This window comes from Cynoglossus semilaevis, chromosome 10, assembly GCF_000523025.1.
Source record: "Cynoglossus semilaevis isolate Cse_v1.0 chromosome 10, Cse_v1.0, whole genome shotgun sequence".
Taxonomy (NCBI): domain Eukaryota; kingdom Metazoa; phylum Chordata; class Actinopteri; order Pleuronectiformes; family Cynoglossidae; genus Cynoglossus; species Cynoglossus semilaevis.
The window spans coordinates 6,055,881-6,074,172 of record NC_024316.1 but is presented as its reverse complement, the minus strand read 5'-3'; the positions used below and the strand labels follow the sequence as shown (position 1 = coordinate 6,074,172).

The window sequence follows — 18,292 nt, the reverse complement described above, 5'->3', positions numbered from 1 at the left end:
CTCTCAGTATTAAGAGACCTTTCATTTCTGGAGCAGAAATATAATCATAAAATATTAGAAAACTCAACAGTCCAATTTGTGAGTATAGCTCGCAGGGATGTGTGTGTTAGAAAAAGAGAGAGAGAGAGAGAGAGAGAAGTGTGTGGGAGCACAAGACAGAGGCTGTGTGAAGTGAAGGGTCATCATGGTTGATTGCAGAGGCCACTTGAGACATTAGATGTTCTCGCTGCAATCACAATGCTCACAAGAGTCCAAATCAGAAATCAGGAAGCTTCTGGAGAGTAGCCAATCAATGTCATATACATTATCAAGGACAATGGCTGGCTCTCCACTCTGACTCTCTACCTCCTCATTTTTCATTTCATTTTATCAAACCCCACCCCCATCTCTCACTATTTATCCCTGGATCATTAAAGCTGCAGTGGGATGCATCACTTTTGGAACAACTCATTTAAGCAGTCGCTTATGAAATGGTAATGTTTTGGGTGCTTGTGGCACTTTAAGGTCATTTCTCCATTTCTGCTCACCTATTGAACGTTGTTCTTTGGATAGTTTGAAAACTGCAGTAAAGGGAAGTTCAACTGGTTCAAAGTGGAAAAAAAAGAATTTCAAATATGACTTTGTATAGAAAAAATCTATAATCAGAATCGGCCAAAAAACTGCAATTGGTGCATCTCTAAGTAGCATATTGAAGAATTATATTTTATTTTAGTTATTTTTTTTTTTTTTTAATTATTTGTTCTCACATCCAAGACACTTTATTTCTGATGTACTCCTTCTGATGTAAACCTTTCCAGGCTGCATGTGTCCTTTGAGTTGTCATAACAGACAATATGAGACAATACTCTGTCTTTTGTGTCCCAACTTATCATGAAAAATAATTTATCATTTAGATATTTAAAAAGCAAGCATTAAAAAAAGCTCATTTTGACTGGTGTAAAAAAATAGCCCTTGACAAATACAGTGTGATATTTGGGACTTCTTGGATGTTTGTTATTTTCAGTTCAGGTGGCTGACAGTTAGGGCTCGAGGCAACAACTCCTGTTGAGTGATGACTTCTACCTGGTTTTCATAGATGCCTTCATTCGCCTTCCACAGTCTGCAGTCTCCTTCTTACTCAAGTGTCCTCCAGAAGAAAGTAAACCACTAAGTACCGGTTTAGGAAATCAACGTTTCCCTGTTTTTGTAGGAAATGCAACGCGATACAAGAACAGATTTCTTAGTTTATGTTTTGGTGCATCGTCCGTTGGATCTGACATCTCACGACCTGCAGCCGAGGGCTTAACATCGCAGAAGAACAGGAAATGGACATACAACATATGTTTCTTTCTCACAAGTGACAATATGACTTCCTGACAAGACACAACGACACAGTCAAGACTGTCACATCATTGTTCACCTGGTTGGTAACAGATCAGAAAACATGTGTGCATGAATTTCCATACAGAACAAAACACCTCTACTTATGTTGGAGAGACGTACACTTATTCCTCACGTAGGACATTAGACACACACTGTCACACACATCACTGGCTGGACGGACCTTAGTGCAAAGTGTGAAGTATGCCATGTGTGTCTGCTCAGACAACAGAAGGGCCATGTGTATGCATTAGTGTATGGGTGTTAGTGTATTAATGGATGGACAGATGGGAAAGTCTAGGAACAGTTGATGAAGGCTTTATTCTGCAGCTGCCTCTTTCTCCTTTGCTCTGGAGTGAACACACTCTTTGATAAGAAGAAAAAAAACACACACATATCTGCTGGAACCAATGTGTGTGTGGTAAGCTGTGGCAGCTGCCCTGGCATCAGGTAGACAGCTCTCATACTACGTCAGGAAAGCACAGCTGCTGTTGTATGTAAACAGAGGCTACTTCCAATGCACAACACACACTCGCTAATGAAAATGAACACATATACACATAGTTTGTGCGATTACCTATAATCTTAGGATCAGGAATTGCACCTGCACACATACACATGAAAAAACAGCCTGCGCAGACTTAATACGTGGTCTGTATCCCTTCCTGCAAGTGTCCTCTAATCAGATACACAGGTACTGTATACACAACCCAACCTACAATGTCTGCAGGTTTTACTAGCTAAAGAGAAGATCAACTAATCTAGCACCAGCACATTTAGATGTTCTTTATACCTACAAACTGTTCTCATGCCCAAATTATTAAAGACGTAAATCAAATTTAGCTAAATTAGCTGGATATACTATCCACCATGGACCTGAAACAACTTTGATCATTAAGTCAGGCAGACAGGGTTCCAACTATTTCCAGTTCAGAGCCTAAAAGGAAGTTAGCCAGCAGCTAATACCCACTCATTTCAAGCAAGTGACAAAGTTTTGGCTTCTGCTACTTCTAGCCCAACTTCTTCTTCTAAGTCAGTAAAATTCAGAAATCTCTGTCTGTGAAATAATTTATTTTAATTCATTAAATTATTTTATTTTATTCAAATAAAACAAATGTTTTGCTGTTGTTACAGTAGAAATGATCCAAACAGATTAAGCTTGTTAAGTCTCCGCTCTGGTGTTAATACCCGTCAACGAGTTTTAATGCTGTAAGTCGGAATGATGCAACACGACTTTCTTAATAAACCTATTGAAGATGAAGAGGATGAAATAAACCGAGGACCCCTGTATTAGCTTCAGTCAAACAAACAGAATGATTCATTTGTCTATTTTCTCAGATCTCAAGTACAATGCATAAGTAGCTGCACACAATCCACTGATGTCCGTATGCACACTGCCAGACACGCTACCATACTGTGCCAGTTGTTCTCCAGATGCACACCAGATAGTAAGACACATGTCCACCCACCCGTCCACCCTCCGAGTCTGTGCAGACACATGTTGTGATGTGAGGAGGTTAGCCAGCTCGAATCAGGCCACTGGCACCTGACACTGGTCATCAGTGTAACAGCTGTCTGAGACTGCTTCGCTGGCTGTCACTGAGTCTCTGCATATGTCTGTGTCTGCACCAGCAGTGCACGTACTAACAGTGGCACACTTTAACTCAGTGCTTCAGGACCAGTGATTTCTACACAGTGGGATTACTGACCTGAATTCTTGGAATTACAGGGTTAACACTGGAGGTTTTTTTCCAACTCCATATTTTCTCCACGTGACCACAATATGCTTTATTCATACTGTAGCCATATGTGAATGACATCATTGGGGGGCAGGGCGGGGGTGCACTTCCTGATATATTGTGTAGCAGATGGAGGTGTGAATGATTGAGGAAAAATAATGGGAAAAAGATGCCACAATCCAGACGAGGAAAAACTTCCTGAGAGAAGTTTTGTAGAAGACATTGTCCAAAAACCAAAACACAACAAAGAAGCCAATATTTTATTGTACATTGGCGGTAAAGTAAACAACCAAATAACAAAAGTTGGTTAAGCATCGAGGGTTATTTACTTATATAGTATGACAGGAACATCAACGTCTTTTGTGAATGAATGTCATTCTAAAGTTGATTGTTGTAGCTGTGATCCAAACCCAGTCTCCTGATACACACAGAGCCTTCCCACTTATCAAAGATTCATTAGCTCACTAATAAATCCATCTTGCTGTCTGCACACGTCAACCCTCCATTAACAACTGAGCCATACTTGTCCAGAGGGACTGTGAACGCAACGCCCTGCTCAAGGACACATGGGGTAACACATATGAAGTGATAGCCCACCTGGGAGTTGACCCTACAACCACAATGGCACATTAGCGGTGGCCGCCTCTAATAAGTGATGCAGAACAGTATCATATCAGCCCTCATCCCTGAGGTGGCAGAGAACCTGCTCTTGTAATTCAGTTCACTCCACAAGCACTAAAGGCAGCCTATTTCTGTATCGTTCCATCCTCACCTGACACTGTGCTGACTTTGAAAATAGACTAATTTTTTTTCTACTCCCACTGTCCATTTGTCTTGTTTTATAATGTATAGGAGCAGGGAATTCAAATGCAAATAAGTAAGGCTAGAGGAGAGGAACACTTCACCACGTGGAAGTCAGCCCAACGCACAGACCTGCTTATTTATGTAAAGTAAACCCATAGATAAAATAAACCAAGTACATGGTAAATATTCAGTTTCAGTAGGCAATTAAACTCCAAGAACTGTATGGACGTACAAAGATCAAACCCCTGGCCTTCTGGAGTCTTAAAGGTCAGGGGTCCTCATTCACCTCATCTGACTAGATTGAAAACGTGTTTCATATACATGTCAATCAATTGATAGAATCATCTACATTTTACTTTTCTACTCAATGCTATTTCAACATTATGGGTTCAAGCTGTTGAAATCATATTTTACAGCAGACTAAATATACTGTATCAGAGTTAGAAAACACTCAAACTATTATAATGGACTTTATTGGGTTTACAGTACAGAGCAATTTCCATTCTCTCTTTCTTTTTTTGAAATAGCTGCTGAAAATGCCCATATTGTTCCATTAAAACTCCCATCTAATATACAAGACAGTAAGAGCCACTGGCTTTCAGTGACGGTTTGTAGTTGAAGAGGTTGGCTAGCAAAAAGTAAGACCATCGCAGCCACTGCTCTAACATCGCGACAGTCGGTGTGCTCGCAAAAAAATGCAGATAGGACCTTAATACCGAATACCAGGGGACAGGGCAACGTCCAGTCTTGCTGTGGTTAGTGGCTGCATTAATAACACAGTTGAAGCTGGAGGCAATTTAACAATTACCTTTTATTTACTCACTGACACTACAATGTCAGTGAGCTACTGCTGGTGTTCAGAGACTAGCTGAAGGACACTGTATGATAAGTGAACAAGTCCCTCTTTGGGCCAAAGGCAATGTCTAAACTTTGTTCAGTGCAACAATGTTACGTAATAGAAGTTTTTTTTACAAAGTACAGGTTGCTTTTTTACCAGAAAATATATTTAGATAGGGATAGTCTAGCAGTTTTAATCTGGATTATCAATAATTTGAGTTTAAAGAAAAGTTTAAGTTTAAAATGTTCGCATCACATTGTCTTAAACTTTCAAAGAAAAAAGGCAGACGACACAGAGAGATAGGAGTACAACCTTTTATACGTCGTATCTCCTCATCAGTCTTTCTGTAGGTTAGTCTCTCTCCTATAAAAAGATTTGACAGTGACAGCACATTTTTTTGCAGACTGACATAAACTAATGTACTAATAGAGACAGGAGATGTGAAGAAGGAAGAAAAGAGGGACGTGGCAAAGGTGAGAAAGGACAGCACACCACACAGGAAGCAGGAGATACTCCAGGGAGGTAGTTGTACGGGTATGTGGCCCAACTCAGTTGGATGGGAGGGGTGAAGGTGACGAGAGGAAATCAGTGAGAGGGCGGTGGGCGAGGTGTGAGGCAGGCACAAGAAATTAAACTCATTTAAGATCAGAGAATAGAAAATGCAGTTGAAAAGAGCAGAAATGAAATTAAAAAAACTGTCACGTCAAAGATGATTCATGCACTAGACTTTTTCAATAGGCACTTACTTCATCTATACACACACTCAAAAACACTCAAACACTGAACAAAAATGTTACTACAGTGATGCTTTGATACATCATTGTAACAATTCCATGTAACCTACAGCAGCACGGCACACAGTAAAACTTATATTCAACACCCTGGAGTGCCTCAATAGGTAAAAACGATGTCTTAAGGAGAGGCTTGCAGTAAAAGCCGTCGTATGACCATGAATCTCTGGTACCAATAGTGTATGTGCAATAAAAACAAAACCTACATACAACAGTTTCCAAGTATCCTACAGACTGCACCAGAAAGAGCAGAAACTTTTGCTGACCGCCCAATAAACTCTTCAGCTACTACGACAAGCTGAGGAGAGCGTCACAGGCTCTTGTCTGACTACGTCAAAATGTCACAGGTGTTTAAAATAATAATTCCAACAGTGACAGGAAGTACTCTGACATGCAACCTGAGTCAGTTTGGCTCCTGAGATTCAACAAAACAGTCAGTGAGAGGAAGTGAACGATGACATTGTGTCACTCATCGTGTCCCTGCTTGTCTTCCAAACTTTGTCCTAATTTGACATGACATGTGCTATGAATATGTAAATAACATGAAGTAATCTGTATTTTTGGTCCAATAACATGTATTTTATTTTTGTAACCCAGGAGGCATTTAACCCTTTGAGGTAAGTTACTTTTTTTGTTAATTTTCGCACATGTTGAATATCATGCTGATGCTGTGTTTTAGTGGGTTTTTCTATAGAAAAAGGAAAACATTTTGCTACTATTCCTATGACCAGGTTAACATACCTCATATGTACATTATATATTGAGCTACTGGTTAAATGCATGTATGGCACAATGTGATTTAATTCTTAGTTCTCTCACTATACAGTCTCTACTAAACACTGTAGAATTATATTTGTATTGTATTGTATTTATGTATTTTCATAATTGATCTACTAGTACTACCTTTATACTAAATGTAATGATAACTCTGTGTGGACAGTAAATATGCAGGTACAGACTACAGACTTTGTGGGACTCTACACACAAGGCCTGGTGGAAGCCTGTTGTTTATTCTGAGGAGAGAATTTCACCAACTTCATGTTAATGGAATAAAGATGGAATTAGTGTGTTCAGGTGTTGCGCTCATCTGTTCATTATGAGTTTGCACTGGGGAGATGAAACACTGCACTCCTCGAACACACATACACTCATCACACACACAAACAGGGAAACAGACAGCAGCCTGACCACAGATTATCAATCATCTCTACCAACTTGGTGCTTTTGCCATTTAACCAGACTGAGCAGCCGATGCGCTCCCTCAATCATCATCTGCCAGTCTAAATGCTAGTGCTAATTAGCATTCACATGCTAAATTACCTCCCATCCCATGTTTCCTGATTAGACTTAATCATATTGACAGCCAGTTTTACTTCTAAGCTTTCAGGAGCCATTACACCGAAACTCCAGAGATCTGAAGCTCTCTCACTGCACAGTTGTTGGGATTTGAAGAGAGTGCGTGCTGCTTGGTATACTGCATAGATTAGTGGTTCCAAGCCCCTGAGTGGGGACCCCTCCAATGTGACATTAGTAAAACTCTGAAACTGAAGCTTATTTTCAGGACTTTAAAAGATTTGAATCTAATGAAGCACAGGGCAGCTGTGGATTAAACAGAACACATCAAAATTTGTGTTTGTCAAAAACAAGAGTTGTCTTGAAAATGTGTGTCTTTCTGTCCTTTCTGTTTTTTATAATGGTTTTTCTTTAGGCAATTTTACCTCAGAAATGTGTTTCAACCAGTTATTTTAATTCTATAATCCTTAGATAACAGAGAAGATGAAGCCGATGAAGAGAGATCAAACTCAAAATCGTAAAAATACTCGGATGTAAAAATGCATTTTAAGGTACCTAAATATCTAAGTAAATATTCTAAATGTACAATTTTTAGTGAGGACATTCAGGAACATATTATAGGAAGATAAATATATTTTCTCTAAATTTATTGACACAAAAGGTGAGTGAAATCTTGCCACAAAGTGGATTAGATCATCTCTGAGTTGAGGGCGAGGGGGGGCAGGTGGTCTTCCTCCACAGATCGGAAAAGTCCCTGGAAGTCTTACCACTCTCACTTGTCTCCTTGTCTGGAGGCAGTTAGAGTGCCAGCCTTGTGTCAATCAACCTTTTGGCACAATTACCACAGCAGTGCTGTACTCCAGTGCTGTCAATCAGGCTATCTTCCAAGATGGAGAGGATGGGTAAAGTAATTGGATTTGCTGCTAGCAGGGAAATGATGAAATGACATGAAACCACCACCACCACCATGAGCAGCATCTCCCCCACCTCCACACATTCACACACCTTCACACTACCTTCAGTAAATCTGACTCTCTCTTGCTCTATCTCTCTAATCACTAACGTTTGCAACTTTGTTTTCTAAACCTGAAATTATACCTAGGAAGTATTTCTTTTCATCTCAGTGTAGTGAGACTGCCATGTTCTCTCTGGTCAATACATTTTATGATGATTTCAGAGTTTGTTTTTTAATATGCCTTTTTGGTTAAAAGTTGATGAAAACACCATGCAGTTCACGCTTAACATAATACAAAACAACTGCACCTGAACCCTTCATCTACACTCATGTCTAAATTGAAGGGAATTCTAAGCCAAAACTCCCACTTTCACAAATGCATCTCATATTTAGCTTCATGCCGAATTTGCCAACAACAACATTCACTATAACACACTGTGACTTATTCATTCCAGTAAAATCTAAAACCTAATAATCTAATAGGCATCTTTTAATAGCTTCACGTTCAATCTCATCCTCTCATTGATAAATTATTCCCTGTTATCATGTATGCTGCATCAGTACTGTGTTTTTGTCTGCAACATCCTTTTTAATAGCTTTAACCTAACAAAGGCCATACTGCGTCATTAAAACCCTAAAATTAGCCTTTATTTTGACAAGGGACTCTTAATCAGATGTCCTCCACCGTGCCACATAAAACCAATAAAGAGCGTGAAAAGACAGAATGCTAATGTGATCTGGGCAAAACTCCTCTGCTGCTGCCCACAAGGACAAACTAATTCTGTAGTGCTTTTCACATGGCTCAAAGGAAACCTTTGAAGTCAGTCATTATTTCAGTGATGAGATTGTTAAAAATTTGAAGGATTTCCTTTGCACTCAAACTCACTAAAATGGACATGTTAAATTGCAAGGCTGCCGGAAGTTCATTTAATATACAAATCAGAGTGCAAACAATGATCTGCGGAAAAATTTGAACACCCTGTTTTGTGTTACATGTAAATGGAGTCAATGTTGTAGTACCAAAGATGGCCTTTAGCTAGCCTGAGATACGATCAGGCTCAAACTCAAATGACCTGGGGGGCACTGTTACCCCTGCCATCTTATTGGAGGGTTGAATAACAAATGACAAATAACAGCAAGGATCAAGTTATGTTATAATGACACCTAGTTACAGGCTGATGAGGCTGGTTCATGGGCAGACGGTGGCCCACTGTCCAGGGGTTCAAAACACCTGATCTATGGAGTTTTTTTGAGGTCATCTTCTGAAGATTTCAGTAGAGAATGATCCAAACAACTGCTTGCTTTTATTCTGTATTTTTAAAGGTATACAGATCTGGCTAAAGTAAAGCACCTCACATAGATCCCTGCTGTTTCCCTCTGTCCAGGCTTCTCTCTCTCTCTCTCTCTCTCTCTCTCTCTCTCTCTCTCTCGCTTTTGAACTTATGAACACACAAAAAACCAAACCAGGCGAGTACAAAGTACACAAATGGCAGCACTTATTAAATGGACTGTCTAGGATTAAGATTCACACTTGTGATTATATATTCATAGATCAATCAATACCAGGAGTCGTGCAGCTGAGACATGTACAGGCAGGCAGGCAAACACACTTTTAGCTCTCTCCACATTGAAAGAATTCTAATGAGTGTGTGCTCCTCTCTCTCTGTGTGTGTGTGTGTGTGTGTGTGTGTGCACATCAATACGCTGCAGCTTTACATTTCATTAGGCCAAGGGGCACAGTTTAACTCCCAATGAACAGCAATAAAACCACACGGACCGTAACCATCTCTCTCCATCTGCCTCCGCCTTTCTCTCCTTTCTTTTATTCAAGCCCGACCTCCTCTTCTTTTGTCCTCAGTTTTTATTCTGGTCAAATGCTGTCCAGTCATTGAACAGTTGCCCTCAAATTTGATAGAATTTTAAGTTAAAACGAACCCCCACCCCCACCCCCCCACGTCAGATTAAAGACTTTAACGGCACCAACAAATGTAAAAGGCTCATAAAATGCCTCCAGCTCCAGTCGCTGCTGATTTATAGTGATTGCCGTCCTGTCTTTCTATTTTCCTTCTTGTACAGACGACTGCGCCTAACTGCAGCAGGTGCATTGATCTGTGTGGGGACACCGACAGCCTCCACCTCCGTGCTCACCTTCTCCCTTCCATCCCACAGCACAGGAAGACACTCCGGCTGAGGGGAAATGGGATTCCGATCAGTGGGATATCATCCAGGATCTGCTGACCTCATATACTCAACACACACACACACACAAATCATTTATCTGCACACACACTCACATGTAGTCCAGGGGTCAGGCCCAAGGACTAGTGGGCTAGGTTTCAGTCGACTTAGCAAAACAGCCGAGACAGGAAGCTGTGGGAAGAGTGTGTGTGTGTGTGTGTGTGTGTGTGTGTGTGTGTGAGGGATCATTTTTTGAGTCAGGTGCATTAAATAACATTATTACAGTATTTCCCTTTTGTTAATTACAAAGCAATAATTCCATTCCTTCTTTAAATCTAAATTCCTTTCAAATGTGCCATAGCTTTCAAAGTCATGGTACCTCTCTGCTTTAATATGGGTTGTATTCTTTAGGCCATACGGCCCTGCTCTAGCGTGATAGCATTCTCACCTACTGTGTTTAAGAATGCCTGTTCATAAACACTTTTGAAAGTCTCTCTCTTTCCTGCAGCAGATGAGAAAAATACAGGTCAATTAACCTTGTACATGTGTTTGAGATAGTGTCAGTGCATTACAGTGTAATTTTTAATCTAATTTAGAAAAGAAAAATGTGTGGTAGGATTAGCTGTTAAGTACTAGCAATTGCTAAAACTGATATTGAAATTGTACTTGTCAATCAAGTGTTAAAAAAGAAATCTCCCTTTGATTGGTTGGTTTTATCATCCTACTACCATTTGTCGACTAACCCACACAGTCACTTATTTTCTATTGGCTTTTAACCAGTTTTAATCTGCGAGAACATTTTATCAGTTGTCAAGTTGTTTTCCACTAAATAGGATTGTACTTGACACAACTTAAACCAACTTAAATCCATAAATGCTAAAAAAAAAATTTAAAAAAAATGAGATGCATTTTCTTTTAAAAAAAGCTTCACTTCCTTAAAGGGTTTTAACTGACTTGCACATGTAAGTCTCTTCTAGTTTCCTACGATTTAGGCGTTTTACAAAAATGAGTCCATGAAACAAATTCAACTAAAACCTAACTTCTAATGTCCTAATGTCCACATCATCAATGTAGCCCACAAGGTTGTCAGCATACTATAAGATTTCAAGATCTCACAGTAGTGGCTGATGTAGAATTCCTTTTTTTAGGTGTTTGTTGATTCAGGAGTATCAGTAACATGAAGACGTACAGAGGGAAAATAGTAAAGGAGAAAGGAGAGAAAGAAAAAAAGACACAGCAGCTCAGCTGGATCTCAGGTGAGCAGGGATCTGATTGGCACACACACCAGGTGGTCTGTTCAGTACACACACACACTCACCTCGGAGATTATCTTCAGCCACCTTTCCCACCTTGCAAAAAAGAAACTCTCTGCAGCTTCTAGCGGTCTAAAGAGTGGACCACCAGGCCTGGTTTAGCAAGACCAAATGCTAATAGCTGCAGACTGACTACACGCACAAGCTCCACTTCTACCACAGCCAAAAGCACACCAACTCTCTGGCATTTACGTAGAATGTTTGAATCAAAGGATAAGCTGTCTCCCTTTTGTCGTCGACCCTTAACTTTGTTTTCTTTGCTTCTCAGCTTTAATGGAAAAAATAAGCAGTAAAATAAAGCAACATTTACCTTTTTCATTCGTCCACTTCTGGTGCCGGTGAATGCAACGGTGTGTCCACGATAGTCGTAGGCTGCTACAGAGGTCATGCCGTCATCCTTGTCCACATAAAGTGGGATGCCCTCAATGGCTGTGGTGCCCCCTAGAGGCTGGTTGAAGTCCTGACCACAGAAATTATCGTCTATCTGTAGTGGCTAGAGTGGTTGAGGGAGGAGAGGGAGAAAGTGGGAAACAGATAGAAAGAGAGAGAAAGCCATTAGCTCAAACATTAGCACTTTTAAAAAGCCCTTTTTCTCATTAAACCAACATTAATTCCTAAATAACGGGGAGGCTTTCGATCTCCCTGCCACTTAGTAGACATTTTATGTTGCTGGAGTGAAGCCAAGCTGCTGCGGATTTAGTTAGTAATGGTGTAAAATTAATGGGTGTCGTTAGGCAAATTAACTTGACTTCCCTCAACATCCCTTTTGCAGAGTTTCCCAAATTCTAATCTAATCTCGACTGTGTGCAGTATCTGCAGAACAGGTTTCTCCTTCATGCAGTCCTCCTTTGATTTTTCAGCACATGATTGTCAAACCGAAGCAATTTAGCCTCTCAGCGTGGTCGGAAAGAGTCAACAGCTGTTTGCTAATGTTTTAAATATCGATCTCTTTGTATACAGCTTTGGGAGTGTAGTTTCTAATAAGACACAAGCCAATACAGCGAGTAAATCAAATGGAACAGGAAGAAACATGGGGGGAGGGGGGGGAGGTGGGGACTGGATCAAAAAAAGAAACTGCAGATGACAGAGAAATGACGGAAAGCAAATTATAGGTCAGATTAGCATACCATAATCAAAGTGTGTGATAGAGGCACTCTGATACGATGATATGCCCCTGTCTAATTTATGAACATATTGTATTTGTGTACATAGGTGTTGGGGGTGTATAATGGGCACGTCATTAAAACCCTGTGATGGCTGTGCACGCACCAAGAGGTTTCACTGACTATGACGTGCAGCAGAGATAATCGACAGCATCTTTAATACCATTGAGACCTTCCACAAACACACACACACACACACTAATGGTGAAACCTGATTAGATGTACAACCATGGGGTACGTAATGCCCACACCCTTCTGGGAGGAGGGGCGTATTTGCAGGGAAAGAATAAGATCTACTCAAATAACAGCACATGGATATATATGCTGTAGGTTGATGTATAAATTAAGAGAATTTTTCATAGGACACCACATTCAATTAGTCACAAAATACAAAGTATTGCTATTGAGTTTTAAATTAAGCTTTAAAATTGAACCCCCCCCCAAAATAAAATCCTGCAGCCCTTTAACTTTTTCACTTTAGTTTTAACAGGTAGACAAGTGAACCTTTAATCAAATCAATCATTCACACCAAAACTTCAAAAATGCGTGGACATACACATTTACGCACACAATCAAACATGTTTTCTTTTGTCTTGTCTCAAATGAATATGAATATTCTAGGTGTAAAAAAAAAATGTTAATGCTACAAGAAGAGCAACAATACTGACAAGCAGAAAGAAAGCATTTTGAAGAAAAAGACATGTTGGAGATAAAGTCATACAAATCATTAATATTAAAAAATGGCTATAAATAGAATGGCAAAAATAGGTAAAACCTCTAGTCCAAGATCTCCTTAAGAGTTAATTTCATTCACTTACTTTCTACCTTTGTTTCTACACTGCTTTCTGTGTTCACTGAAATTGACTGAGGAGAAATCATTGCTCTTCCCTTTCCAAATGTATTTTTCACCATGACATGTGTGCAGTTGTCTCACAGGGTCTACAGTTCTATTCCTCCCCCAGCATTAGGATGATGACCGGCGGATGTACGAGTCAGCAGGTCAGATGGTCATCCAGATAAATGACTACATACTGTCACAGATGTCACCTGACTAGGATTAGAATACGGGTCACAAAACTCTCTGCTGAAACCAGAAGTCACAACTGGATCCAAATGGTTTTTAATAACGCCTCTCCTCTCCTAGAGTTTGTTGGATTTATTTCCACCTAGTGACTAGAGTGAGATCGCCATCTTCCTGCCGCTGTTGTCGGCATGCTGAGGATGCTAATGGTTTGTTATGTTTAGCCTGACTTGCATCATTACCATAGAGTCAACAGCTCAGATTGAGGCACAGTGGAGCGTTCAGTCAACGGGTTTTCGCTGCAGACAAATGTGGCTTCACACAGACTTGGCATCTGCTTGCTGTTTCGTGCCTTGTAGACATGTAATTCCTACAGTCTGCCTTCTCTATCATTCCACTACTGCCGCTCATTCTGCTCAAGTGTTTCCAGACCCGGCGATACTGAGTGAGTGAACAGCCCTAAAGAAAACATGACGTTAGTGTGTAATATTCATTTATTACCTCCGCCAAAGAAGTTATGCTTTTGGCCGCACACGTCTGAATGTCTCTACGCCTGTGAGCAGCGAATGTGAGGAAAAAAGAGTAGGATATAGATTTGTATTCATTTCCTGGATATGTACAGTAGGATAGAACAAAGAAAGAAAGGAACACACTGTTTTATTTTGGTGGTTGTCCAGATGTGCCTTATAAAATAACATTGTTTCTGCCTTGGGTTTCATGTCAATGGTGTGAAAAACACGTGATCAGCAACTAGTGGAGGTCAAGTTGTAAACGTCGTTGTGCAGTTATTGGTCAAGAGGCCGGTTAGTGACAATCCTTACTTCTCAGCGCTTCTTTAAGTTTGCACCCCTTCCCATCATTTGTGTGCATTTAGCCTTTCCCTCCACCCGATCACACAGGTTGGTGTGAATCAGTGTTACGGTCCTTAACTGGGTCGCCAACATATGGTGACCTGCTGCAGCCTTTATTGGTTCCTTTTATAAGCTCCATATAGTTTGTCCCCGTTGGCCTGCTGGATCTCTGACCGTGCTGTTATTATTAACACATACAGTTCTTATCCTGGGCACACACTTGTTCTATTTCCGGGGGGTTGGACAAGGACAGAGTCCCCTGTGTTGTCCTTGCTGAAGACCTCTGCTGTACACAGGCACAAACTGGCCCCTGGCTACACTAACACACACACGCATACATACACACATTTGTACATGTATACACACACGTAAACTCCTGCCAAACCCTTGCTGGGTGAATGATGATGGGGTGATGAGGGACAGAGTTGGGGTGAATGAGATCGAGAGAGAGGAGAAGAGACTGGTGTTAGAGACAAAGCCATGAAAGAAAGCTGGTAGATAGAGACGAGAGACATGGAGGAAAGTCAGGGGTCAACAGCACTCTTGTCATCACTAATGAGTCTCAACCCAGAAAGACGGAGAAAGTGAGGGAGTGGTGTACGGCGGAGAAAGAGAATGGAAAGATAAGATGAAGCTTATTGGCATTTTTTACATTTGGTTTGAGTTTAAAATGTTTATACATAATAAAACAGCAACAACATTCCTTGTTATTTTCACCACACCACCATCAAGTCATCTTGATTTGTGTCCAGTGTCCAGATTGTTATTCTTTAAATATATAGCATTCCTCCAAAGAAATGTAAAAGAAAGTGAAAATTGAAAGTTCTTGTACAACAACTGTTGGTGAATTACATTTGATGACTGTGTGCATCTCCCCTGTCTCTCCCTCTCTCTCTCAGTTCATTGTGGTGCAGTTTATTGGGAATGAAAGCTGCTACATCTGGCTAATCGACTTAAATTGTCAGCAGCCTGTTTTTCCAAACCTCCGTTCATTTGGGGGGATGTAAGTAAACGCTGAACGATCACATCACATAGAGGGAAGAAGACAGATATGGGTGAGCTATAGACAGTGATTGAAGTAAACAATCACCCAGAGCGAAGGAGGGTGGCAGGGAGAGAGGCTTGTTTTCAACATGGTGTCCAGAGAGGCCCAGTGTCTCAAGCATCTCATCATGCAGCACTGGCATAAACACATCGCTCGGGTCCCCTGGTGAATGAGTGTGTGTGTGTGTGTGTGTGTGTGTGTGTGTGCTCTTCTGAATGGGACTGCATGTGTGTGTGTGTGTGTGTATGTCAAACATAGCTCAGGCCTGGTATTCCCACATGAAAATGAATGATGGTGAAGTGAGAGTTGCACCGCTGAGACGTGTGGGCTGATGCAATAAACAACAGAACTTGCACAGTGGAAAAAATGCATTTAATTAAGTGAGGAGGGATAGTGTGTGTGTTTCCTTTTTTACTGGGAAAAAAAACCCAAGATGAGAGTGGACTGCCAAAATTGGGTAGAAACTGGGCATTCATGTGCGCACACACACACACACACTTTCTTGGACCCCATCCAGCTATTTGTTGTGACTTGGCTTTCAAAGCGGAGAACAGCACTGGTTGGCCTTTAGTTTCCCCCAGTGAGCCAATATCTGCTCTCTAATTGGTTGTTAATGAGTTTGTGTCTGCATGTGTGTGTGTGTGTTTGTTTGTCAGGGTTTATAAATGAGAGAATGTGTGTGTTTGTGTGTTGCTGGACAGAGTGAGGTGTTGCAATGGAGAACCTAAACATCTGCCTCACAGACAGGACCACTTAAAGCTTTGACCTGCCTCAACACAAAGACACACACACACACACACTTTGTCGCTTCCATGTGTGTGTCCATGTCTCTGCGTGCACGTGCACATTATTAGAGGCAAGTGCACCGCCTCTGCAAGAGACGCACGCCAACACGGTGGACTTGGAACTGACATCTGGCCGCCCAGTCTGCTCAAATGGGAGCAGAACTTCAGACGTCTGCATTTCACACCCACACACTGTCGTATGCACACACGTACAATGTAACACACACATTCTATAACTGCCTTCTCTGACTATATGTTGATTATCCTACCTAGATTAACATACAATTAATGGTAATTATGTCAATGTTCCCTGACTTCAGGACTAGAAGTGTACTTCTTGGCCACTGCCGTGTCAATAATTAGTAATGTTGCATGACCACTGGGTCCACAGATATCTGACCGAGTGAAGGACTAAAAGTCGACCCTGAGGGTCTCGAGATCGACCAAAACCGTGAGCCTGCAGGATGGTCTAATTCCCACTGACAAACTGGTGCTGGCCCACTAACCTGAGTTGATCGGCAAACAATAGAGAAAGGCAGAAGTGACTGATGACTCAGTGCTAAGTCAATGTCTCCCTGTGAAGTGCTTTCCTACTGTAGCAGACTGTGGTTTTTGTTTGATAGAAGGAGCAAACCCTCAGGTGTGCACAGTTTATGACGTCATGCCCAAATTACAGCTGTCACACGAGGTGTATTCAGGTACTACGGAAAACTTGGGAAATCGATGATTACAGCAGTTTATGTTTAGGACAAATTGTTATTATAAATAAATAAAATAATGAAAAATAATTACTTAAATAATATTGCTTTTTTCTCTTATCTTTCCTCCAATTTTCTAAGGCTGCCTTAGTGCACTTTGGCGTCCCCAACTTTGCAAACCATTATGTTAAAGAACAATGCTGTCTTTTCTCCTCTCGCTCTCTTTACCCAGCCCCAACACCACCTTCAAAGTCCTAAGTCATAATCCATTTGAAATCCTTTTTTTTTTTAACTAATTGCAGTTGTGTATTCAGTCTCACGTACACGGCACAATAATTTGTCTACGTGAAGAAGACAAATGGAGTGACTGTCATACACCAAGCAGTGTGAATGAGAATATTACACTAAGGGCCACCATATGACATGGAGTCTGGAATTGAACCCACAACCATCCAGGTGTTATACAACTGCCCTTTCTACAGAGTTACAGTCATCCTAGTATGACTGTTGTCATATTAATGGTGTGTGTGGAAAGTATTTTTACCACACACCGTTGATACTCTGTCATCCAGGGTCCAAAAACATCCCCAACGAGATATCGGCATGCAGACCACTGGAGCCAGGAATCAAACCCCTGACCATTAGTCCTACTGTACATATTACACAGCTTTAACTTGCAGGCTGCTGCTCAGTCCAGGGAGTAGATGTTAGTTTGGAGTGGTTCATACAAATGTATTAAAGTGAGAGAAAGCAGGCGCTCAGATTTTGGATTTATTATGGTGTTGTCACTGTTTTTGTTCTCTGCTCTACTCTGAGTTTTATTTTAGGATTGCTTGTTTTTACGTTTGCTCAGAGGTTTTGAGTTGAGGGGGCGGCACCTCAACATTTTAGCATCTGTTGTTTTGGCTTAGGTGACGGGAGGAGCACGAGAGGAAGACAGAGACGGAGCCTGGCAGCGTCGAGATGTGCTGCGGTGAAGAACGAAAAAGGCTTCAGGCAAGAGAGAGACATTGAGAGACTTTGGCCTGACAGGACAGAGGGTCAGACAAATAGCTGAGATGCCAGAAGACTGATGTTTATCCTGCAGCTCCATTTATTTTCACTTTGTTTCTTTGCTCTTTTCTGGCGTAAACTCAGATCTCATTCATTTATTTCTTTAATTTCTTCACTGTTTTACTATTTGTTATGCTCCTCTGTGGTTCTTTTGTTTTTTAACCCCCCACCCCCCTCTTTTTTTTTGCATTCACCATCTGATTGAGACCAGATGAGGCCTCTGGGTTAAACTGAAACATATTTCGGATTTAAAACACACACAAAGCTCAACCGAAACCCCCTGCCATCAAGTGTTAAAGTAAGAAATAAGTTAATAAGTTCGTTTTGCTGTTTTGTGTAAGACACTAATGACCACAGTTTGTTTTTACTTTCTCTCTTATTCCTAATAAAATGTGGTAAATGATTG

The 18,292-nt window shown here is 40.9% G+C and overlaps 2 protein-coding genes across 4 annotated transcripts in view; one reads left to right on the top strand and one right to left on the bottom strand.

The window, feature by feature from the left end:
* snphb (syntaphilin b) overlaps window positions 1-18,292 on the top strand; it is a 1,167,912-nt gene that overhangs the window by 22,477 nt on the left and 1,127,143 nt on the right. The gene's annotated exons all lie outside the window — the stretch shown is intronic.
* LOC103384751 (plexin-A1-like) overlaps window positions 9,736-18,292 on the bottom strand; it is a 68,352-nt gene continuing 59,795 nt past the window's right edge. For both annotated transcript variants that reach the window (XM_025059381.1, XM_025059380.1), the window contains exon 5: window positions 9,736-11,763. In XM_025059381.1, the coding sequence (XP_024915149.1) occupies window positions 11,335-11,763 (429 nt within the window). In that variant the 3' untranslated portion in view covers window positions 9,736-11,334. The remainder of the gene's footprint in view (window positions 11,764-18,292) is intronic.